Source organism: Physcomitrium patens, chromosome 14, assembly GCF_059467195.1.
Source record: "Physcomitrium patens ecotype Gransden chromosome 14, ASM5946719v1, whole genome shotgun sequence".
NCBI lineage: Eukaryota > Viridiplantae > Streptophyta > Bryopsida > Funariales > Funariaceae > Physcomitrium > Physcomitrium patens.
Window position 1 is genome coordinate 1,871,224 of NC_143423.1, and position 25,092 is coordinate 1,896,315.

Here is a 25,092-nt window from a genome sequence, read left to right on the forward strand (position 1 = left end):
AATAAAGTTTGATATATTTGTTTCTATAAAAAAATAGCTTAAAAAAGTCAATGCAATACAAGTTTAGTACAAAAATAAATGTTAGTAGCCAATAGTAGTTGGCATGTCCCAAAAAATATTAGACATTTTTATCGTTTTTGAGGTCTTCTAATTCATAATAGTTTGAATTTTCTTAGGATCCATCATAAGTCCATCATTTGAAATGATGTATCCTAAGTAATTGACCTGAGTAATATGGAATATACACTTTTCTATCTTGACATAGAATTCTACATCTTTTAGTTTTTGTAACACATAATGAACATAAAGTTTGTATTCTTTTATGTTCTTAAAATAGATTAAGATGTCATCTAGATAATAAATAACAAAATCATCTAAAAACCCTCAAAAAACATCATTTATTAGATATTGGAAAGCTGCTAGAATATTTGTAAGTCTAAAAGGTATAATGTTGTATTCAAAATGTCCATATCTTATTTAAAAATTAATCTTTCATTCATCTCCTTCTTTGATATATATCAAATTGTATGCTCATCATAGGTCTATTTTTTATAGATTTTAGTTTGATTTAATTGATTAAAAAGTCCAAGAATCATAAGTAGTTGGTACCTATTCTTCATAGTGATTTTATTGAGTCCTTGATAATCAACACACATCTGCAATGATTCATCTTTTTTTTTTATAAATAAAATTGAAGCTCTTTCTAGAGATTTGGAATGACATATAAAGTTCTTGGCTAAATTTTCTTGAATATATTCTTTGAGTTTAGCCAACTTATTTTGTGATAAATTATAAATTAGTCCAAACAATGATTGAGCTCCTTCTTGTAGATCAATTGAGTAGTCATAGGAACAATATTTTGGTAGAGTATCTACATTCTTCTTTTCAAATACATCTTAAAAATCTTGATATTGGCTTAGAATGCTACTTGAAGTCTCTCCACCATTAAGAACAAGTGCATCATAAATGATACAATGTAATACTTCTTTTGTAGTATGCAAGAAATCTCTTATATCTACAAATACAGGTTTAATTACACTAGACTTATGACTTTCTACATGATCAACTATACTCTTAGTTATATTTTCAAAAAAGCCAAGACTATAAGAAATTCAATATATTTTGGATTATATTTTTTTAGCCATGATAAATCTAAAATAATTGGATTAGAGAGAAATCTAATGATATTAAATATTACAAAGCTATTATGACCATTATTAGGAAGGATTTTATTGAGAATATTTTTTAAAGATAATAGATGACCATCTATGACTTCCATGTAAATAGGTTTAACTTTCTTCAATAAAAATATGATATGTCTTTTAGTAAATTATCCATCTAAAAAACACACTCAAGCTCTTAAATTTAATAAGGCAAAGACTTTGTGATGTTTAGATTCTAAAATAACATTTATTGTAAAACAAAGAAAGGATTTTGAAAAGAAAATAGGACCTTCACTAAGTATTATATAAGATTCCAACTGCATGATCTCTATTATAATTGAACAAACTCATTTTTCAACATACTATCTTTTTTGATAACTATATTTTTTATTTTTTCATTGTATTATTTTTTTGGATAATATTGAGAATTGTTCTTAAATTCTCTATAATATAAGCACAATCCTTCTTGACGATGATGAGTCTTTTCTTGCTCAATAAGAGATTTAAAACATACCACATCAATTTGTATATTCTCTACTTTCAAATATATTTGTTGAAAAGATGTTGGCATTTTCATTGAATTATAACAACATTGAGGTGCACTTATGTGACTTTGAGATCAAAATTCAAAAAATTCATTGTGATACCTTAGAACAAAGTAAATTTCTTGACTCAATGTTTGAGGCTAAGATAAGTTGAGCATCAATTTTTTTACCTCATATTATAATCCATAGAAAAATTTGCTAACAAATGCAACATCATCTCACTTGATATTAAATACAAGTTGTCAAAATTTTGAATCATATAATATTATTGATTGACTACCATATTATAAAATATGGATCTTATTAGTTGCAAGACAAATTGCATCATGTTTTCTATACAAAGATCAAAATTTTATCAAAAAAACCTCCAAATTATCTAATATTAAATGTTGTGAATCAAAAAAGATAAAAAACCATGATAATGATGAATCTAAAAGAAATATACTAATGAATCTAACTTACCATCCTCGTGTTTGATAGCTTTGGAATTGAAGTTCAATCACAAGTTGTACTTGATTGATAAATCTTTGAAACTTAGATCTTGTGCTATCAAACTTCTCAAGCAATACAATCCTTGGTTCTTTAATACTAGAAGGATGTTCTAGTATATGAGAAGAGACATGATTTGGTGTAGATTGAAGCAACTTCAATCATCTCTATATCTTTTGCTCCCTGCCATTCTTTTTGCTTCATGTGATGGTAAATTGAGTTGATGCATCGCAAGTATTGACTCTTTAAATTGCTCTTGCATTTATGCCATTGCTCTCTTCATTTCAAAAAACTTTGCTATGATAATACTTAAAGAAAAAAAGATGTCTAATATCATTGAAGATAAATAGAAGAGAAGTCTTTAAAATAAAGAAAAAATACTAAAGACAATATCAGTTTAGAATAGGATAATCCGCAACTCCTAATATGCTTAAGTCTTATCAAGAAAAAGAGGTAATCCATTCTTAATCAAGAAAAGACAAAGCTTTAATATTATAAGTGTACTCTTATCAATCTGCCAAAGACAAAGACTTGATAGAAGCAAATAAATAAGTGGGACTCTATCAAAGAACTATGAAAAAATAAAAATAGAGAAGTATGTATATTGAAAAAGAAACTAGAATGGCTATTGCTAAAAGATAAAGAAACTAGAGACTCTTGAATTAGATTAGAAGTAAGAAAGGAGTTGATAAAAGTAAAGAAAACTTCACTTTTATCTCTATATATACTATCTACCTAAGATCTATGTTGCAACATTCTATAGGACCTCCAAAACCATATTGACTTTGCATGATACATATCTTAACTTACAAGATAAGTTTTTTACATTGGTACCACATAATTAGCTTATTTTATAAGCTACCAACACATGTGATATGTGCTTAGCTTGTTGACCAAATTTCAAACCTATCAATTAACTACAAACATATGTAAAGTCAAAATAGCATCTAATAAGCTTCTAGGAAGCTTCTCTAGAAGGTATTATGAAATTAATCTACTTTTACCTACTTCTACCTATTCATATTATCTAAATAACAATCACAATAGATATATATCCATGATACTATTAATTTAACACAAACTTACTTGGCTCATATACTTATTTTGGCTATTTGTATTTGATTCACTAAGTGAGCCATTACAAAGATACAAATTGAATTATAAGAGTATAATTTGTTGTAATAAAATTTATATCTCATATCATATTATATGTATTTATATTTTAAATCAATTATTTTATATTTATTACAATTTTACACATTTTTAACATTCTTTAAGAATTTTTAAATGAAGTGATATATCACTAGATTAATCTAGTATGCTAAAATAAAAATAAAAATACCAATATTTATAAATAAAGTAAAATTTAACTATTTTCTTTAATTATATTTATATTAAAGTAACTATACAAAAAATATTTAAAAAATAAAATATAACATTATATCAAAAAAAACCTTTGTATTATATAAAAATTTAAAATATGTTTAATTTAAAGTTTTACAAATGATATACAAAAATTATTATATATTAATAATTAATGTGTTTATTAATGTAGACATGATCTTTTTAATGAACTTATTTGAGTAATTTTTAAAAATATAATAATAATAATAATAATAATAATAATAATAATAATAATAATAATAATAATAATAATAATAGTTTTTAATATTTATTATATTAAATAATAGTTGGTTTCATTTTTTTCTTTTCCTTTTTTATCTAGTTAATTTTTTTTTTTGGATTTTTAGATTTTTTATTGTTTTATATTTTATTATTAATTTTTAAAATATTAATTATTTCTAAATAATCATATCTTAAATCATTCTTTATATAATTTATAAAATAGGTTAATTTCTTAGATGTGATTTGGTAAAAATATTTTTTTATTTAATTTGGCTTCAAAGAAAAGATATATAATATAATTTATATTTTTACGACTTATAAGTTAGGCAAGAAATTAGCTATATTTAAATTTCATATTTATAAAATATTTTATTATCTAAGATACATAGCAAAAAATCAAAGAATTTCAAATTTTTAATTTTTAATGTCTATATTTAAGTAAGATATATAATTAAATGAATATGATAAATAATATCTTCATTGCAAATATTTCAATCAATTTTTTCTTTTAAATCAATAGCAATGTTTCTTGTTTATGTCATGCAACAAGAGACTTATAGTCTAAATAATAATATTGGCTGAGTTTTGAAAAAAATAATAATAATCCAAAGCAGTACATGAATCTAATTAAACAAAAAAAAGTTATAAAAAGTAATAAAAAAAATTAAATAAATCCAATTGTTTAGATTATTTTTTATGTTTTAAATCCAAAATATAACATATAATATTTTTCTTCCGAAATGTCTTAAATTTTATGGTTATAACACGATTTTATTAATAATAGAATCAAATTGAAAAAATATATAATTCCTTGATTTCATACCATAAACGCCAATTATTTTTGTAAAAAATAATAAAAGTAAAATTATTGAAAGAATCATTAAAAAACGTGATTTAAAAAAAGATTTTTATTCGTAATTTTAAAATTATTCGAAGCTTTGTCTCAATATTTAGTCCAAATTAGTTTAAATTTAAGTTTTCCTATAATTTGTAGATAGAAGAACAATTTAGCAATGGATAATACTTAATTTTTATCTAAATTTCATCTATTTGAAACAATTTTTATTATGGCATTCTGTTTTAATATGGCTTATTGGAAATCAAAATAACTTCAAAAGAATTATCACAGATAATAATAATAATAATAATAATATTAACAATTCAAAAAATTCTATTTAGATTTGACTCAAAAAAATCTTAGAAGCAATATTGTAATATACATCTATTTTCACATATTAGATGTTTGTGATGATGAATAAAAAAATGATAAAACTAATAAAAATGAATGTCTTGAACTAAATTATGCCCCTCTGTCCATCAACTAGAGCGTGCCTCTCTCATTTTTCAATACTGCCCACGGTTGGATAAATATCAACATCACGGGCTGCCCCCCTTGAAGTCTACATTCGGACAGAAAAATATATATATATATATATATATATCTGAATGGGTTCTAGAATTTTTTCGAGTGGCTGCTGTGGCCAGAGATGGTCAAACTGCTCTTGAGTTTGACACCATTCCCGGGCATGTTGAAAATTCCTTTTAAGTCCTATTTCCTAACCCCATTATTCTTTGCTTCTATTGACTGCCCTGCCCTGCCCTGCCCTGCCCTGCCCGCGTGCAATTAAAGTCGGGAGCGAGGTAGGTTCACAAGAAATGGGAATGTGATGAGAACAGAGGGTTCCCAAGCTAGGGAGGCCCAGACAGAGAAAACCCTGCGCGTTCCCCACTGAGTTCGCCAAAAGTCTTGCTCATTCTAACATGTGCGTTGAAGAAGCCAATGAATGAATGACATGGGACCGGACAGTGGAGAGAAGACAAAAAGTCCTTTCGGGCAGCTTTGAAGAAATGCTTTTGTCATGCCGAGTCTTTTTCCAAGTGGGTCCCTTTTGGGGCAGGTGAGGAGGGGCAGTTAATGGACAAACACAAAATAAGTTTATATATATATATTCTACATTCCTACATTATTTACCAAATCGCTGAAAGGATGCGATTCATATCATCAAAACGGTGTAAGGATAAAAATATAGAGAGTAGATTTGCTTATAGTAAGTTTTTTTTTTTTTTAATGAATTCATCCATGTATAGATTTTACTGAGTAGATGTGGATAGACCCAGGGCACGCTAATTACAAACCCAAGGGAGATGGACACAGGGAGGTTTGATTGATATTCCTTGTGCATTAAAATTGTGCCGACAAGCAAAAGTAGGAAACAAAAGGAAACCCTCAATGGATTTACTTTTAATATACGTATGAGCGTGGGGATTGATTGGTGAGGAGGGCAACGGGAGCGTGATTAGTGAAGTGGGGGTCCGTGGTTAGTGAGAGACGGGAGGGGATTAGTGAGCGGGATTAGGTGGTAATCGGCGGGGAGCAGCAGCGAGGAGGAGAATGGGGGAAGCGTTGAGGCGTGCACTCGCTTCGTCGTCGGTGCGGATTGTGTTGCGTCGCCGTTGCGGAATCCTGTTCGAGGTTTTCTCGACTGACTGCGTTGTTGTTGTTGTTGTTGTTTTTTTTTTTTCACCGATTTTTTCCCCCCTCCCTCCCCTTATTATTATTAATACTATTATCAATAGTTCTGTTGGGTCCAGCACTCGTGTGCACGAGTGGGGGAGCTTTGGTGACGACGCAGTTGGTTTTTTTCCATTCTTGGGAGCTCCTGGACATGCAAAAGATTGACTGCTTTTGTTTCGCCTGACTTGCTCTAATCCGTTATCGCTATGCTGTGATGTAGATGGGCGCACCGTTGTTGTAAACCCGCTTGCTCGGCTCACGCCATGGCTGGAGTGACAGACGACACGAGCAGTGTCCCACCCCAGGGCCAGCACGGTAATCACGTCAATCAGCAGGAGGACAAGAAGCCCGAGGTCGTGGGGCAGCTCGGCTCTGCTAAGGTGAACCAGGACAGTAAACCATGTCGAAGCTCTGCAAGGGTGATGGGGACTCGATTCCTGGGTTTTTAGGGTTTGGGTTGTCGATTTCTGAGTCATTTTAGTCAGCGTAGTGGCGGAGTCGCTGGGAATTTGAAGTGGTGAGGTGTAGGGTTTACTATGTAAGGAGTGGGTGTCCTCACTTGCTTTGGGTCTTCGTTGATTCTGCTGCATTCTTTTATGAAGGCTTCCTTTTGGTTTCAATCTTTGACTGGTTCGAGCCCCATTTTGGTATGTAGATCGCTATTTCACAAGGGCAATCTACTGGGTCTTCCGCACCTCCGCAGCAGCAAATTTTAGACCAGAAACCACAGATACACGATCAACAACAGCAGCAACCACAACAGCAGCAACAACAACAACAGCAACAACAACAAAATCAGCACCAACAACAGCAACCGCAACAACAAGCTACCACCAAATCAGTTCCTCCGAGCAATAATCCTAATTCAGGGCCACCTCCTAACAATGAAGGGCGGAAAATTTCTTGTGAGGACATTCAGCTGGTAGGACACAATCCTCGTTTCCTTCCTCTCAATCAAGCTGATTATTGGAAATCTCGTTGCTGGTGCGCTAACCCGTGTTCTATTTCATAAGAAAATGGGTCACAGTTAAGCAGTGTCCCTTACATGGACCAGACTAATGAGTCGCTGCAAGTGCTCATCCAGCAACGCATACCAGCTCTTGCAGCTGCTTGTAGTTGCATTTCTGTTTTGGAGTATCATGTGTAGAAAGCAACTTCCAAAAATTACATTAGTGTAGTTTGGTTCGTTGTCTTCATGTATGATTTAACATGGTTGTGCCTAAGGAATCTGTCTTGAATATGTCACACGATTATTTTATCATACTTTCAGTACAACCTTGTTATGGAATAGACTAAGCGAATTTCTCACTTGCATTTCATCAGTCCCTGGCTAGAATCAACCATTCAGCGAATGCTAATGATGAAATCCTTACCCTGGCTTGTGTCCTGAACTAGAAGTACATGGCAATTTTAGTAGTGGCTTTGGCCCTCATTGAAGAGTGGGTGTTTCCTTTGATGCAGGTCCAGAATCTGATCGAACGATGTCTTCAGTTATACATGAACCAAAGCGAGGTGATTACTACGTTGCAATATCAAGCTAAGATTGAACCTGGCTTTACTAGTCTTGGTGAGCGTTTTTTCATTCTCACGGTCGTCCCTGTGTGACGTCGTCCCTTAATCAGATCTGCCTTCGTAGTGGTTCTCTCTTAGCCAAGTCTCTAGATTTATAACTTACCCTCTTGTCCATGAGGCAAACTTTTTCAATGTTCATCCCAATCGCGTAATGGTTTCTTTTCGGTATCCACGAAGCAGTATGGCAAAAGCTGGAGGAACAAAATCCAGAGTTCTTCAAAGCTTACTATACTCGACTGAAGCTCAAGAAGCAGATTGTGCTGTTCAACCATCTACTGGAGCAGCAAGTGCAGCTGATGCACAAGATGCGCCTTATTACCAAAACTCCCCTCCCTATGCAGAATGGCATGCACCCTGCTCCAAGTATGCTTCTGAAGTCCTTATTTAAGATATGCAGGGTCAATACTTGCCCCCTAAATTACTGTATCTTCGCATGGCTGAGTTTCTATGAATTCTAATATTTATTTTATTTTATTTTTTCTGTTGTATTGAGGGTCTTTTGTACGTTACTTTGTAGTCTTTGAGGAAGTTTCTACTCTTAGGTTGGAGATGTTTTGATGCTGAAATGGATGAAGACGGTGAAGTTCTGTGGGCTTGGTCCCAAAGGCTTATTCCCTAAGGGGATTGATATTGTGAGGCCATATACGTAAACGAAGAACTCATTTGCTGTGATGAACTACAGTGCATCACACGCCGCTGGGATATCCAATGCAAACATCAACAACTGGTGTTGCACCTGGTCATCCGCATATCCAACCCATGGCTGTTATGCCTCCACCAAACTCACCTCTTGTGAACGGTAGTCCTGCTATGCCTGACAGCTACCACTCTCATGAAAATGATGGAGCAAAGTAAGTGTGCTGAATATTTTGTCTTATCATGAAGTTGCTTGCATAGTACTTGCCGTTAGTCTTGATAAAAACCAAGATTATGTTTCAGTAATCTTCTCCCTGTTATCCTTATGTGTTCTTCGTGGTCGTTGGTATCAGTGGCCTCGCAGATATGTCGCTAGGTACTGCATCGTCTAATGGAAGTGACATTTCACTCGGCTCCATGGAATCTACTCCTGGAGGCATGCCTGGAGGTTCATTTCCATTTGCGAATATGGGCCCAACTGACATGTCGGGTATGGGGATGGGCTTATCAACGTCTATGGGTATGGATGGTACATTTACTTCCAACGATCCACATAATCAAAATGGGATGGGTGGTATACCGATGGGTCCTCATGACACAGATGTCAACAGCCATAGGGAATCGCTTGGGTCACTTGGGCAGCTGCCCCGAAATTTCAGTCTGTCGGATTTGACAGCAGAGCTCACAAATAGTGCAGGTCAGTATTATTGGATTCATCTGTGGCTCGACAGTGGGTTGAATAGGTGGAAGAGTGTTAACATGTTGTTGCAGATATATACAAATATAAAAATACATTTATATATAACATTTTTTTGCAGTATATATATATATGCAGTCTTGATTTTGATGATATCTGTCAATGTGGATACTTTGTATTGAAATGTTTTTCAGGAGATCTAGATTTGGGTCCTCTGGGAAGCTACTCTGGATCGCCGTTCTTGACACCTGATACATTTTTGCGGTCACCCGACAAAGATGGTCTTGGTAATTATTTCTTGGGCTCAAAATTACGTTTTCTTTGTTTTTCTTTTTTTTTCTTTTTTGCCAACTGTGTGACTAACTTTTTCTTCATTTCAATTTGATCTGCGTGTAGTAGAACCTCTTATCGTTGAAGAGAAAAGTTGATGAGTTTTGTCCGTGTCCTAACGTTCAGCAATCCAGGACATCCTAGGTGTACTTTAACGCCGACTGTGCATGTGTTTTTTCTGCACCGTAGATGATATCGACTTTGATGAATTGAAGACGGATTCCATGTAAGAGAGAAGGCCATTTTATCATGTCAAGTTATTTATTTATTTATTTATCCTGGTGTACGGCGAAGATCTTTATGCTTTGGGAGACTCCTGCATTACGAACTGAGACGCAAAAATGATGCCTAACCTAATACTTTGAACGGTGTCCAAGCCATCCGTAGCTTGGTACTTGCAATAGACAGTGATGCCCCAGCCAATGGGGGCAATGTAACCGCTTTGAGGGACCAAAGTTTACCACACCATTTTGATGTTGGTACGAGGTCATATGAAAGATTGTCGACTATGGTAGTTCACCATGAGTATTTAGTGTAGGTGCGGCTTCACCATTGGAGCACTAAGTTGCTCGAGGTAGCGGTAGTTGTTATTGCTTGGCGATGAACAGATCCAAGTATAAGGAATGGTCAGTATGTTGGGTGCACATACATTTTCAACGAAAATCTGGAGCTGCAGCAGGTTAGAAGTAAATACTGAACATTCCCGCATCGTTTCTGTACATATAATTGTCTTTATCAGGTTACAGTTTCTTTGCATGCATTTCATGAACGTAGGAGTCTCGAACTACCATTTGTTTTCTGTGCTTTACAAATCAATAAAGAGACAGTGGGTTTTGGTTGTAGTTGTCAGTGATTGTATGGATTGGCGAAGCAAGAATTTGCTGAAATATGGTCCATGTTTTTTTTTTCCTTCTTTTACGAACCTCGACTATGCTGAATACATTCTAACCCCTAATGCTGATGAAGCCATTCTGCTTATTATTGATCCGCATGTTTTTTGCATTTGAAATGTCATCAATAAATGTGTGCCAACGTCCTTTGTACCAATATTAGTGCAACGTTGACATCTTCAACCATATTTTGTACTAGTATTTACGTCACCTTTACATCATTTGAAAAGAGACCCTATTGTTTTTGTTGAGATCATTAAATGTAGCTGGTGCTCTCCATAATATTTATTGTAGACTACAGAAATACTATAGCAATAGTATTAGAGTCTAATGGAGAAGTACTATTTATCTTCTCCCCTTTTCTCTTCTTGTATACAAGATTCTTCTTGTATATGAGATACAACCAGATTAATAGAATTTTATGTGTGAAGCTCTCTCTCCTTAGAAACCCTCTTGTGTGTGATTTACTACTACTCTTGTGTGTGTGTATTACTTACTATTACTATCTTCTAAACACTATCACAATTTTTTTTGTTTTAGTCTTGACTCTTGCTATTCTTACTCGGTCTCCGCTTCATGATCTTGTTGCTCTTCTTATTGGCCCTTCACACATTAGCTGCTTGCTTAGAGCACTTATTCCACTCTCTGCCCTACTTGCTTAGAATACTTGCTTAGAATACTTGATCTAGCCCAGCTTCACCTTGTTCCTAGCTGCATCCCATGATTGTTGCCAAACTACCGCCAAACCTGTTGCCGCCACTGCCGCCACCCTCCCGCCACTGACGTTGTCGTTGCTGTCCACCCTACTATTGCTACCACCCTGCCACTGCCTGTTGCCGCCGTCCTACTATTGTTTCTACTGCCTTAATCTACAATCTCTCTCTCTCTCTCTCTCTCTCTCTCTCTCTCTAAATATATATATATATATATATATATATATATATATATATAATATTTTTATTTTTTAAGTTCAAGTTTATCATTTTATTTGACTTTATATTTTAATGTACATTTTATCTAACTTTTTTACTTGATTTTATATTTTCTTTACAAATTTATTTATAATGACTGCTTCAACATCTTCAACTGCTTCTACTATAGTTCCAACTATTACCAATGCATCCCAACATTTTCAAACTCTATTATTTCCACCATTGACTGTAGATGGAAACAATTATCTATTATGGACAAAAATGGCAAAAATAAATTTATTTGTAGAACAAGTCTTGGATGCCATTATATTTGAAGAATCTCTTACAATAAGTATTTCTATTCTTCTTGCTATTCGTTGGAAAGCACTTCTTTTTCTTCGTCGTCATCTTGTACTTGCATTACAATATCAATACTTGAAAATGGAAGATCCTGCATAACTTTGGAAGAATCTTAAATCCAAGTTTGATCATCAAAAGATCATTTTCCTTCCACGTGCACGTCATAATTGGACACATTTACATGTCTTGGATTTTCCAAATTTAAATACTTTCAATAGTGAAATGTATAGTATTGTCTCACAATTACAATTATGTGGACAAAGCATCTCTGAAGAAGAAATGATTGAAAAAACTCTCTCTACATTTCCTCCTATATCTACTGTGCTTGCACAACAATATAGGAACATGAAATTTCAAAGTCATTCTGATCTCATGTCCTATCTACTTCTTGCAGAGAAGCAAAATAAGCTACTCTTATGCAATGCAAAAGCTCGTTCTATTGGAACTACAGTTCCAGAATCTCATGCACTTAATATTTCAAAATCTAAGAAAAAATTATATAAACATGGAAAATGTGCTTATAAATATCAGGGTAGTCATAGTCATAACTATTTCTATCCATATGAAAAGAATAAACGTTCTACTATTAATTATAGTAGAAAACAAAAATCAGAGATGCATACTTGCTATAAGTGTGGAATGATTGGATATTTAGCATATGTGTGCCATATTTTAGAATATTTTATTAAAATATTCTAAGAAAATAAAAAACTACGAGTTGAGGCTCGTGAAGTTCATACCATGGATGCGTCGATGGATTCAATTGGTCTTGATGACTTAGAGCTTATATGAATGACAAAACCACTAATGATAAATCAAATGATGGGCTCATTGATTCTACAACAACACATATTATCTTGTGAAATAGACAATTTTTTATTGAAAAATCTTCAACTTGGGAAACTAAAAATATGATGACCATGGCTGGAGAAAATGCATTTTGTTTCTAAGAGGGCACAGCAATGGTAAAATTACATGCAGGTTCCATCATAAAATGTAAATATGTAATGTTTGCATCCTCACTACCTCGGAATTTGATTAGCTACCGAGATGTGCATATTAATGGTTATTACCTTTCATCTGTCATTTTAAATAAAAAAGAGGTTTTGGTTCTTATGAAGAACCATAAAGTTGTTGAAAAAGCTTTTGCTACACAAAATAGTTTATACTGAATTAAGAATCGACCTCCCATTATATTTAATTTTACATCATCTATCACAAAGAGTCGTGTTTTTCTCTGGCATGGACGATTGGAACATCCAAGATCCACATTATTTAGAAAGATCATTCCATGTATAACTGGGCATAATTTAAAGTCTGTAGATATAGATTCTATGGAATTATGTCAAGCATGCATGCAAGGTAAAATGATTATTCGGTCTTTAATTTGGAAACTTCCACAAGAATTACAACCAATACTTGAAAGATTGCATGGTGATATTTGTAGTCTTATTAATCCAATATCAGGACCATTTCATTATTTTTTGGTCCTTGTTGATGCATAAGGTAAACAATCACATGTTTCATTATTATCAACTCAAAACATGGTGTTTGCCGATCTTATATTTATGCTTATTTGTTTTTGGGCACATTTTTGTGATTTTCTCCCAAATAAAATATTTCGTATGGATAATGTAAAAGAATTTGCATCAAAGTCTTTTGAAGACTATTGTACTGCAACAGGAATTGAGTTGACATATTGTGTTCCATATGAACATGCTCAAAATAGACTCGCAGAATCATTTATAATTCTGAACATATATGTTGGTTTTGATCCACCAAGCATTATTCATATTGTTGATCTATCAACTGGCACATTATTATGTGCACGTTTGCAAAAATTATCGTTTTGAAGAAAATGTATTCTCATCTCTTCAAGGAGGAGTATCCAATCAATAAAGAAATAAAGTACTCATATTTGAAGCACCAAAAACGTTTACAATGAATCCCGATCCTAGGACATCTTTGGCAGAAACTGAAGTTACTAAGATTTTGCATCTAAAATGGATAGCAGATGAAACACCTAATGACTTCAATGATGTATCTAGAATTATAAGAATTTCTATTAATGAGGCTTAGAATGCACCTGCTCAGATTGCAGTGCCATTGATTAGAATACCTCAAGTTATAATAACAACTAAAAGAACTTGTGGACCAGATAAGCAACCACATAAGAAGAAAGGTATAATATTAACTGATCTTAGTATTATTTCTCAAGAAATTTCCACTCATCCCACAGGACTACCAATTCATGATGATATATCCATGAATAATGTACCTTCAATTCCTATGAAAAATAATCTTGGAATTGGAAAGAATAAGAACAAGAAAGAATTATCTATTCTGTATTATACTACAGATGATATTTGGGAAAAACCATCTATTATAGTAGATGAATCATTTACATATATGATTATAGAAGCCCTTTCTTGTGAGGAAGATGATCTTGAACCTCAAACGATCGAGGAGGCGATACGTCGCTCTGATTGGTCAAAATAAAAAACTACTATTGAAGAGGAGTATGCCTCTTTGTATAAGAAAAAAGTCTTTGGTCCAATTGTAGACACTCTTACATCTCGCCCTGTGGGATATAAGATGGTATTAATGCACAAGCAAGATGCTCAAGGTCAAATAACCCGCTATAAAGCTCATCTTGTTGCTCAAGGATTTACTCATAGTTTTGGCATTGATTATAAATCCACATATTCTCCAATCATGGATTCAATTACATTTTGATATATTATTGGAATGATAGTTCATGCCACCCTTGAGATACTTCTGATGGATGTAATAACTGCATATCTATATAGTTCTCTTGATGTAAATATTTATATGAAAGTTCCACTTCGCTTAGAAACAAGAACTCTAAATAGACCTGCTCCAGGACAATATCGTGGTATTAAATTATGTAAGCCCTTGTATGGTTTAAAATAATCCAAACGCATGTGGTATCAACGTCTTTGAGATTATTTAATTATAAATAATTTTATAAGGGATCCACTAATCCCTTGTTTGTTTATCAAACGAGATAAAACTGGTTTTGTGATCATCACTGTATATGTTGATGATCTTAACCTAGTGGGCACTACATCTGCATGTATTATAGCTACTAACCTACTTATACATGAATTTGAGATGAAAATGCTAGGAAAAACAACTTTTTGCATTGATCTTCAGATTATGCATCTAACAGATGGTAGCATTTTTCTCTACCAATTAACATATATTAGACGAATCTTGTAAAGATTTAATATGATTGATCCTTATCTGTTGTCCACACCAATAGTTGGATGTGGTCATGATGGTCATGATCCATACCGTCCATGTGAGGAGGATGAAGAAATATTGGGAGATCAATATCCATAGCTCGCAACGGTTGGAGCACTTTTGTATTTAATTACATTTACAAGATCAGATATTGCATTTGCAGTTAGAGTTCTTGCAAGACATAGTGCACGTCCAATACTACGACATTGAAATGGCATCAAATATTTATTACATTATTTAAAAGGTACTGAAGACTTGAGATTATACTATATACAATCTGCTGATCCAAAATTGGTTGGATATTATGATGCAAGATATAAATCTCATTGTGCAACAGCTAAATTTCAAACAAGATATGTATTTTTAAAACATGGAGATGCAATATCATAGAAATCAATGAAACAAACAATAATTGCAACTTCATCCAACCATGTAGAAATTATTGCCTTACATGAAGCATCTCGAGAATGTATTTGCTTGCGATCAATCGATAAATTCATTCAAACAACTTGTTGATTTTCATATGATGATTCTCTAACTATCTTGCATGAAGATAATAGTGCTTGTATTGTACAGATGTAAGTTGGTTTCATTAAAGGCGATAGGACAAAGCATATTGATCCAAAGTATTTTAGTTATATCCATGACTTGATTACTGATCAAGGACTTATAATTAAAAAAATTGAATCTACAAATAACCTTGCTGATCTCTTCACCAAAGCTCTTCCATTGTACAACCATCGTTGACTTACTTATGGCATTGGTATGCGACGACTTGCTTTTCTTGAATAAGAAAGTTAATGAGCTCTTTAAATAATTAAAAAAAATGATGTTGTACTCTTTTTCCATCATCTATGGTTTTGTCCTTAAATACAATAAGATTTTCCTAGATAAGGTTTTAATGAGGCAATAATTTTTGATCTTGTAAGATCACAGAAAAGTATAGATCATAATTCTATACAAATTTTATATTATGTAAATATTATGATGAGCGAAGAAGAGTGTTGAGATCATTAAATGTAGCCGGTGTTGTTCATAATATTTACTGTAGACTATAGTAAATACCATAGCTACAGTATTTAGAGTCTAGTGGAGAAGTACTATTTATCCTCTCCCCTTTTTTCTTCTTGTATACGAGACACAACCAAATCAATAGAATTTTATGTCTGAAGCTCTCTCTCCTTAGAAACCCTCTTGTGTTTATGACTTACTACTACTCTTGTGTGTGTGTATTACTTACTATTACTCTTATGTCTTTCTAAACATTCTCAACAGTTTTTTTTTTATTCACCTTCGAGTGACAAGTTCAATATGCATCATGTTGGTGGAATCAATGTGTAAATTAACAAAGTATACTAGGGTAGGAAAGGCGATGAATCGGACATCCGGGTGACGATGAGTCTTCCGATGGGGGGCGGCGACCAGGGGATATGGCTCAGATGATAGAGCGTTTGCCAAGCAATAACAACTACCACGATATGGGATTAATATGCCACTTCTCCACAGCTTCTACAGCTCAGCTGGCTAGAGCACCCGTTTAGTAAGCGGGAGACCCTGAGTCCAACTGTCAGTGGAAGCAGCAACCATTCTTCTGCGAAGATGAAAACTGTTGGATTAGTATTTTACACTAGGATCTACAAGCGTTCATCCGTAGATGAATATTTATCCTTTCAAACAAACCTCGCACAAAGACACATTATTAGGCCGAATGTGATGTCGCTACGTACGTTGTAACCATGTCTCATCACATCACTTAACACTCGTGTTTTTATTTCTACTGGTAACAAAAGTAGGTTTTGCACATCTTTTTCACAAGAACTAATCGATTGGTTTCACCATATGTACTCAACTTCGTAGCTTTAGATGGTTTTGATGATCGCAAACATCATGCATATCCAGGGAGTAGAAACACCCCTCACTGAAATGTAAACTATATAACCTCTGACAGCCCTCAGGTTCTGAACATTGTCATTGATGCAGGTTGGATTGTACACTAATGTTAATGTCACAATGGATTGCATTGAGGGTATTCTAAGCGTTAGATTCAGAACTAATGTCTGGCTGGTTCTGGAACACCAGTAGGTCCTTTCGACTTCAACCACTGGGGAGTAGATTGGTAATAGTGAAGTTATAATCAAGTTATAATCTATATTCAAGTATTCATTTTAATGCTTCACAGTCGGACATTCGCTTGTATCACGGTGTCCAGTGTGAAGGGATATGTCCGCGTTCGTGTATTTAGTTTACAACATTGGATTGGTTTAGCTTGCACGTAAATTGTAATTCGCATAGAGGCTATGTTCATGAACGTAGATATGTAGCGGGCTTTTGGGTAGCTCTTCACAGTAAGAAACTTGAGGAATGTACAAAGATGTGCGCTCAACATACGCGGCAAATCTCACAGGAAGAGATATGCCTCACAGTCTGAGTTATTACTCTGCGGGTACCAGGACACCATGCTTACACAATGACATGCGTAGCAGGCTGCCTGATATGCTACTCGCAAGGTATCACAACAAACACACTGCAGCGAAAAAAAAAAAAAAAAAAAAAAAAAAAAAAAAAGGCCATAGTAACACTAGTAAAGCCACATCTGTATCCCAAGTTCACAGAAAAGAAAAACAAGGTGATGAGATACAGACCTTTCAGTAACTAGGGTACGTATCTAGGTTGAGTAGAAGAAGCTAAGGGTACCAAAGGCAACTGGGTACGGCGAAGAGGGAACTATACTCGGCGATGATGATGGAGGCGAAACAGAGTGTTCTTATATGGAGATTGAGAAGTGGACGAAATGGAAATTGGGGATGAAGGAGCTTCTTCTTGCTTGTTCAGTCTGGACGGCAGCCACAGTAATTTTGGCGAACGCTTCGGATTCGCACTTTGCTGCCAGATATCATGCACCATTTCACAGCTAACGTGTAATTATCTTTGATTTTGGTATAATTTAGGGATTGTTTGGAAGTAAAAATCCATTCTGTGTACAGTCATGATATAAAATCAGTCTTGATGAAGAAAATTTCCCCGTTAGTGTATTTTCTCAAATTTTAGAACAAACCACCTTTTTGGGATGGGTTCGCTACAATTTTCTTGGACGACAACACTGTGCATGCCATATTTATGAAAAAATGTATTCCACCTCTTCTTTCTCTCTAATTGTTGCTGATTTTCCCACATATAAAGCCAACAAGGTGGAATTTCTAGATTTCAAGCAATCATAAGCTCTGAAAGTTTTCAATTCACACTGTTAATAAAAAGATCTCATTTCTCCCATTTGCATCTAAAAAATTGCACAAGTTCGAATAATTCATAACAAGATTAAAAAGTACAGAGGGAACACCAAAAACACACCATATAGTGCAACGTTGGAATCAAAACAGATTTCACACACACTAGTCGCTTTGAAATGTAAAGCGTTTTGAAATGCTGGTATTTCTTTGAAGCTTTGATAAACTTCTCGTTACTAGAAATTCTACAGACTTCCAAATTGCTAGTAATTACTATTACTGATACATAGAGCTCTACAAGCTAGCAGACACACAGGTTTTTGACTAAACCTGGAGGCCATATATATACTGGACTCACCGTTGTGTCCAAGGATGAACAGAAATTGGACCCTTTGGATCCCAGAACCTCATTCCAAAAGGTCCAATCAATGCACTGGATCTAATACTGCTAGGTTCTGGTTTCTGTAGTTGGAGACAGAACATCTACTTAAGCTACAAAAAGGTTAGAAATTGTTAATTCACAAGAAGGGGAAATGACTCTCATACTTGTGCGATCTTGCGCATACCACTTGAAAGCTCAATGTTATCAAAATATTGCTATGGGTTAGGAGTTTGAACTGTGGCATTCAATTAATCAACTTGAACGTGTACTCTACTTGGAGGCGATGGCTGCTGTTGGTCGTAGTATGAACGAGTGCGTATCATGAACCAGAAGTTGAGAATGGCACTGAGAGCACACAAAAAAGCCAGAACGAGAAGGGACGATCCAAAGCACTGTGTGCCTAAGCATGTGTTCTCCGCCACAAGATTCACGGCCTGGCTTTTGAAGAGGGTGGCTTGCTTGTCGTATAAAACACCGACTACCTTGGCAGACAGCAAGTAGGCGCCAATAGGAGCAGCACAACTGCACGATGGTGGCGTGAGGAATTACGTGAGCTGAACTGTTATAGCTTGCTGACATGACAACAGGTTGGAGTTTGATGCACAGAATTAATCGAGGATAGTAGGGGAGGATTGAACTTACGAGTTTATCTTGTACAAAGTTGGGAAATGTGGAAGACCGAAAACTTCAGCGAGAATAGGAGGTTGGATACTCCAGTGGGAGCCATAAGCCATGCCCACCATACAAGAACCAACGTATAGAAATGGTACCCCTGCATAAAGAAGTATAATGGCAATGACTGGTATTAGGAAAGAGGGGAATTAATTGTCTACATTATATGCCAAGATTATATTCGTTACCATCAAAACTTAGAAACACGTTCTGTAATTAGAAGTATAAGCGAATGCTAACTCACAGCCTGTTGAGAGGAGAACGCAGCAAGTGCTCATGAGGAGCTGTGCCATTAGCAAACAGATTGGTCTTGGGTATCCCCTCTTTAAGAGAAAATCCGACCCGTACCTGCACCACATACAAAAAGAACTTAGTAAAAACATACGTCCATTCAAAGGTTCAACGTCATTCCTATACCTTGTGGTTGCTGTAGATTCAAGGAACGTATCCTCACTTTAAAATAATAATCAAGTATATGAACAATAGAAGCGACTCCAGACAACAGACTCCAGACAACATAATGCTAAGAGATTCTCAAAAGTAAAGCTTGGGTGGTTGTAAGCAATACCCTCCCAGCAGACGGCCAAAGCAGCTCCAAACACTGATGAGGCCCACATATACATCCGCCTCACCGTTTCCTAGTGCCTGTCCAATCTGTTATAGGAGTTAAGAGGCAACTTTAGCATGATCGCTCAAACCCATTGTGACAGAGTTGCTTCAAACTACGAGTGACATGTAGAAAGCACAAGCGACCACAATCTAGAGTTTTCAAGGTTGTGGGCAGACGAGCACCTGGGCAAAGTTGTTGATGATGGCAAGGCCAGTGCCGCCACCAACCATGATCACTGCCGTTATCAACCTGCAGAACTCAACCAGAATTTCTGTGTCCTCTGAGTTGAAATCAAGAACACCGATTGAATCTTTTATGAATGATGACAAAATGCTCGGTTGTGGTAAGAATTTTCATGACACCAGCGGTCCAATTCTGAGTTGAGAGCTCTCACCAGAAATCAATGCCTAGCAGGCTAGACCTCAAAGTGGGTTCAAGGAGTTCCTCTAAGTCAATGGTGTCATCTCTTCCCGCTTTGAAGACCACGATGTCATCATCACTTTCAGCTTCAGATGAGCTCTTTAAAGCAGCTGACTCTTCCTCCTCATGGATGTCCTCGAGCTCAGGTCGGAAGGGTTTCTTCTTGTAACGATATGGTCGTCTCGAGAATTCTCTTAGACTGATCCCTTCTACAACATCCTCAGTTTCGTCGCAGGGGCTTATATAAGAAGAGAAAAACTCCACTGGTCTTCGTATAAGCTGTTACCAAAAGCACAAGTAAAGAGTGGTTTAGACGAAGATTAAACAACATGAATCTCAAACAGCTTATGCACAAACTTACATCGATTATTCTGAAAATTTAGAATTGACTGATATTTACTACTAACGATTGTGCACCTTCAGACGTCAGACAAAGCAGATAAACAGAACGTTGAGCCCAGACGAGGATGATATTACGTACCGGCATGGTGAACATGGCCGAGGCAAACATAAGCATGATTATTAAGAAGAACGCAAGCACAGATCTTCCTGGATCTAAAAGTTCCTGTCGAGGCAGACTTTTTAGTGTGAGAGACTTGAGAGTTTTGCCCTTCAACAATCTTCAAATTGTCTGCTAGGCCATACTTTCAAGAGCCGAAACTGGTAACTAGCAAGAAACATGGACCTTGTGCACTGGGAAATACATTATTAGGAAATAATATTTAAAGTGGTGAGGGTAGATGATTGCCTTGATGGTAATAACGATCATAAGAAATACTCCGAGAGCAATCAAAACACCCTGCGCTCAGAACAAAAATAAAACCGCATTTTATTGAGGCTTATCTAAAAACTGCAAAGGAATCAAGGTGCAAAAAGATTTTCAAAAAATAGAAAATTTGATACAATTCAGGAACCAAGGCATGGGTACAAACGTAAGTCAAACGAAACCGTTGTCTGATATCCTCAGCATCTTCGTCTTGATATTCAGGAGGGAAAGTTCTTGTTAAGAATGCGAGAGCGAAGCCAGCGATTGATGGCGCAAGCGCAACCAAAAGAATAAACCGATTTACATCCGGCTCAATAAAGACCTCATAAATCTGGATACATTGAACATATTCGATCACCATACGAACGATTAATTCGATGCATAGTATAAAGTTGCATTAACATCAAAACAATATTTTCTACAGAAAGAAGTGATATATACATCTTTGTGCCACTCAAGCACCTTCGATCATATGAGACGTACCAGGACAAATATGGCGCCACTCAGTCCCACTTGTGCTTTTAGCAATCCCATTGCTGTCCCTCGATTATCTCCGAAGCTTTCTAAGCTGCACAAGTATACACACTATTAGATGAACAAAAAACACTTGGCAAAAGGCCAAAGATTCTCAAATAACTAAAACACCCCGTTAATGCAGCTTATCATGAGATTTGCAAACGGCTACTCTTTCTGATACAACGGCAAGGATATCCATTTCGGAAATTTCTTTTGCGTCCTCGATGTTAGGCCTGAAATGAAATTATTTTATCTACGAACTTCGAAGCGCGTATTGTGATCTCAAACGCCATTTCAACACCTCTCATTTTCTAGTAATGATCGCATGCATATACTTGACAGCACTAATCTAGACACAAACTCCAGATCATCTAAAAACATGGTAGGTTGCTTACGTTGTTATGATGCAACCAGTATCTATGTAGCTGTCCCCGCCCACACCAAGAGTAAAATATGTACACAGCTACCTTTCCAAATCAACATGCATCGTTCATTGATTAGTTTTCTGATCAAGTACTCGCTCTCACAAAAAGAATACTTCGTATGTATAACGCACCCAACATCATAATTATGAAAGAATCGATTCATGTTTATAAGACGTCTGGTTACCATAGGATAAGAGGACAGACCCAAACTCAGGACGGGGACAACACTTACAAGCCAGAATGAAGGCGACACGGTTCCAACAAGAGTCATCCAAACCTGAATACAAGGTCATGATCTTTAGGGTATTGACCGACAAAACTACTAAAATATTGCATCCGTCAAAGAAAATGAACAATCGTGACTGCATTGATTGAATTGAATGTGCAATATCTAACCAACTCTTGAGTACATTCATGCCTAAGTTGCCATTCGAACGAAGAAACAATACCATGCTATATCCAAATAAATGAATGAATGAGCCGATGTAGATGGTGACCCAAGGTGGATAATAGTTGAAGAAAAACCCGGAAAGAAGCCCTAGAATGGAACCAAAGTCCTTTGCAGCTCCGACATCGTCCGTTTGCTCTTGTGTATAGTGGAGCACATCCTTCATATGCCCGCTATAAACTGCGTATGTGTATGTGAGGCCACCGCATGCCTAACAAAGGAAAGGGATTATTAGACCCAAAAGTAGCTTGCATGTCTACCAACTTAGAATTATATTGCAAGACTTCATTACCATTTCCCCATTTGAGACCCCCATTTCTCCATTTGGCATTCAAAGTACATCTAGTTACTCAAAGTTTCTTCATCGGAATGACACACGTCACATGACCAATTTCCAAAGACTGAATCGTTTTACGATTCATGGGAAGTGGAAAATGGCCGCCTCTACTCACTTCGGTAGTATTTGATGCTTACCATAATGACCATATTGGAAGAGAGGCCCAGCCACCGATCTACGCGGGGCACACATGTCCTTGGGCTCGTGTCCATGTTGAACTGCACAGCACTCTAACTCAGTTGTAAACTGTGGGGTTCGAAAATAGGATCGGCATTACTTCATGTTAGATACCCAACCTCAAGGTGCGACATGCTTGGTAGGGATTATGGCAGTTGAACCGTGACCCAAGTCTTAATTGCAACCTGAGACTGTCATCTGAAAAATCTAGAATTTCATTGTTGTTTTCATGAATGTTCAAGGATAGTACGAAGGAGGGTTACTCTGGTCTCCCAATCATGCGCAAAAAGAATTACCGCAATGTGAATTACCGCAATGTGATTGCCCTTTTACATATTAGAGATCTACACAGAAGTAAAAAAAAAAAAAAAAAAAAAAAAAAAAAAAAAATCTTTCTTCAGAATTAAATTCTGCGGTACAATGGTACACAGCAGCCCAACAACAACAAAAAGGAAGGAAGGAAGTAAGGAGATAAAATTTCCTAAAATAAAATAAAATAAAATAAAGCAGCTGAACCTTCTTCTACACAAGTGGACTTAATTGACTCAAAAACACTAAATCCTGCTATTGAATACACGCTCATACGCTAACCCTCATCTTTCCAAGAAAAACACCCGACTAGAAAAAAGATTCAAATGTCACATTCTCAACACATTTCAAGTGCGTTCCAACCAGCACACTACAGCTGACAAATCCCCCAGAAACGGTACAAATCACTCCTACAATCCTCAACTTCAAGTAAAGCCGGCGAGAAACGTCCACAGGGGTAGCTAAAGCTAAAGTTCAGGCCCCACAATGCCGCAGATTCCGAGCGAGACATCATATCCAGCGGTTGAGGAGAACCCCAATAAGAAATCAAAAATCAAACTAATTCACTGTGATAGTGTTCCTCTTCTGGAAATCACAAGCATCAAACTGACACAAAAGCCCAAGAAGCTTACGAAGCTGTAGGTGAGACGGTCTAGGGTCCACGGCGTGCAATCTCCCCACCCTAACGCACCCAAGCGCAGATCTCACGACCATAATACCAAAAACCGAATGGCACTCCACGCGAAAGAAACCGTGCTCACTGCCCTCCTCGTCACCATTTCGAATTGACCACCTCTCTCCCCTTGCCACGCCGAATTCTAGCTCTTCGCCTCTAGCTACAATCCTCGCATCTGTGCACCCCGAACCCACTTGCTCCGCTCACTCCACTCGTTCCACTCTGGTCAACAGTCACATCCTCTCGTCGCCCATAGATTACGCCGACCCCGGCAGAGAGATTCACTGAACGACGATGTCAGCTAACTATTCAGCTCCTGACAACAACAACGACAATAACTAACTCCCATAATCACCGAGCTCTCGTTTGCACAAGCATCCGGCGCTGATCCTCCCTCCCGCAGCAACGTACAGTAAAGGCGGTGGGCAATGGGTTGCGACGCAGCAGCAACCCTAATGAATCAGGCATGCCGAGAACAACAGCAGCAAACGAATTACGAGTGAATGGGCACAGCAAGCAGCAGCAGCGAGAGCCCAATCATTCCCCACTCTGTGCCCCCAGGCCACTCACTGCTTGGCTGGGGCCTCATGCGGCCACAGTGGGGCCCCAGCTCCCCCTTCACTCACTGGCTCGCCCAGCCCCTGAATCTTTCTCTCACTCTGACACATACACCCCCACACACACACTCACTCAACCACATTCCCCTTCCTTCCCCTTCCCTACGTTTGCCGTTTTCCTTTCTCCTTATTTCCTTTTCCTGGGTGAATTCCCCTTAAAACTGACACCTTTACCCCTCGTGCCGACAATGTATGAACAAGGGCAAGATGTCCGAGGGCTGCCCCTTTTGTGGGTTCTCTTCTTCTCCTTCTCCTTCACCTGCCCAGAGTGGGCTTTTCCTTGTGAGGTTAGGTGGCTCTGCGGAGGAAGAAGAGTTTGTCATTGTAGGAGCACTAAGAGCTGCTTCTGCACTGCTTTTCTACCCATGTCGAGTATAAATAAACATGGAAAGTTAAAAGACGGATGTGCAACAATGACTTGCATTTTTCCATGACAACACCTCACAGTAATAGCTGCAAAATCATGTTGTCATGTGTGTGTGTGTATTTATGTATGTATTTCCTTTCACCTG

The 25,092-nt window shown here is 36.4% G+C and overlaps 2 protein-coding genes across 3 annotated transcripts; one reads left to right on the forward strand and one right to left on the reverse strand.

Moving 5' to 3' along the window:
• The first annotated feature begins 6,153 nt into the window (after window positions 1-6,153).
• LOC112291908 (uncharacterized) lies at window positions 6,154-10,415 on the forward strand. Its single transcript, XM_024539889.2, has 9 exons — window positions 6,154-6,296; window positions 6,559-6,718; window positions 6,994-7,260; window positions 7,800-7,905; window positions 8,091-8,273; window positions 8,593-8,761; window positions 8,900-9,243; window positions 9,438-9,530; window positions 9,763-10,415. Exons 2-9 carry the CDS (start codon window positions 6,602-6,604, stop codon window positions 9,801-9,803), a joined length of 1,320 nt encoding a protein of 439 aa, XP_024395657.1. The 5' UTR covers window positions 6,154-6,296; window positions 6,559-6,601; the 3' UTR covers window positions 9,804-10,415.
• Window positions 10,416-18,394: 7,979 nt separating this feature from the next.
• LOC112291944 (uncharacterized) lies at window positions 18,395-24,635 on the reverse strand. Of its 2 annotated transcripts, none has more exons than XM_024539972.3 (15): window positions 23,920-24,635; window positions 22,939-23,019; window positions 22,466-22,675; window positions 22,249-22,293; window positions 21,987-22,054; window positions 21,559-21,643; window positions 21,242-21,406; window positions 21,058-21,108; window positions 20,791-20,874; window positions 20,284-20,588; window positions 20,072-20,138; window positions 19,848-19,933; window positions 19,524-19,627; window positions 19,250-19,379; window positions 18,395-19,129 (listed from the first exon to the last, which is right to left on the reverse strand). In XM_024539972.3, exons 2-15 carry the CDS (start codon window positions 23,011-23,013, stop codon window positions 18,856-18,858), a joined length of 1,749 nt encoding a protein of 582 aa, XP_024395740.1. In that variant the 5' UTR covers window positions 23,014-23,019; window positions 23,920-24,635; the 3' UTR covers window positions 18,395-18,855. The 2 variants fall into 2 exon arrangements, with proteins under 2 accessions (XP_024395740.1, XP_024395741.1); XM_024539973.3 differs by having other exon boundaries at window positions 22,939-23,031; window positions 23,920-24,132.
• Between the last annotated feature and the right edge of the window lie 457 nt (window positions 24,636-25,092).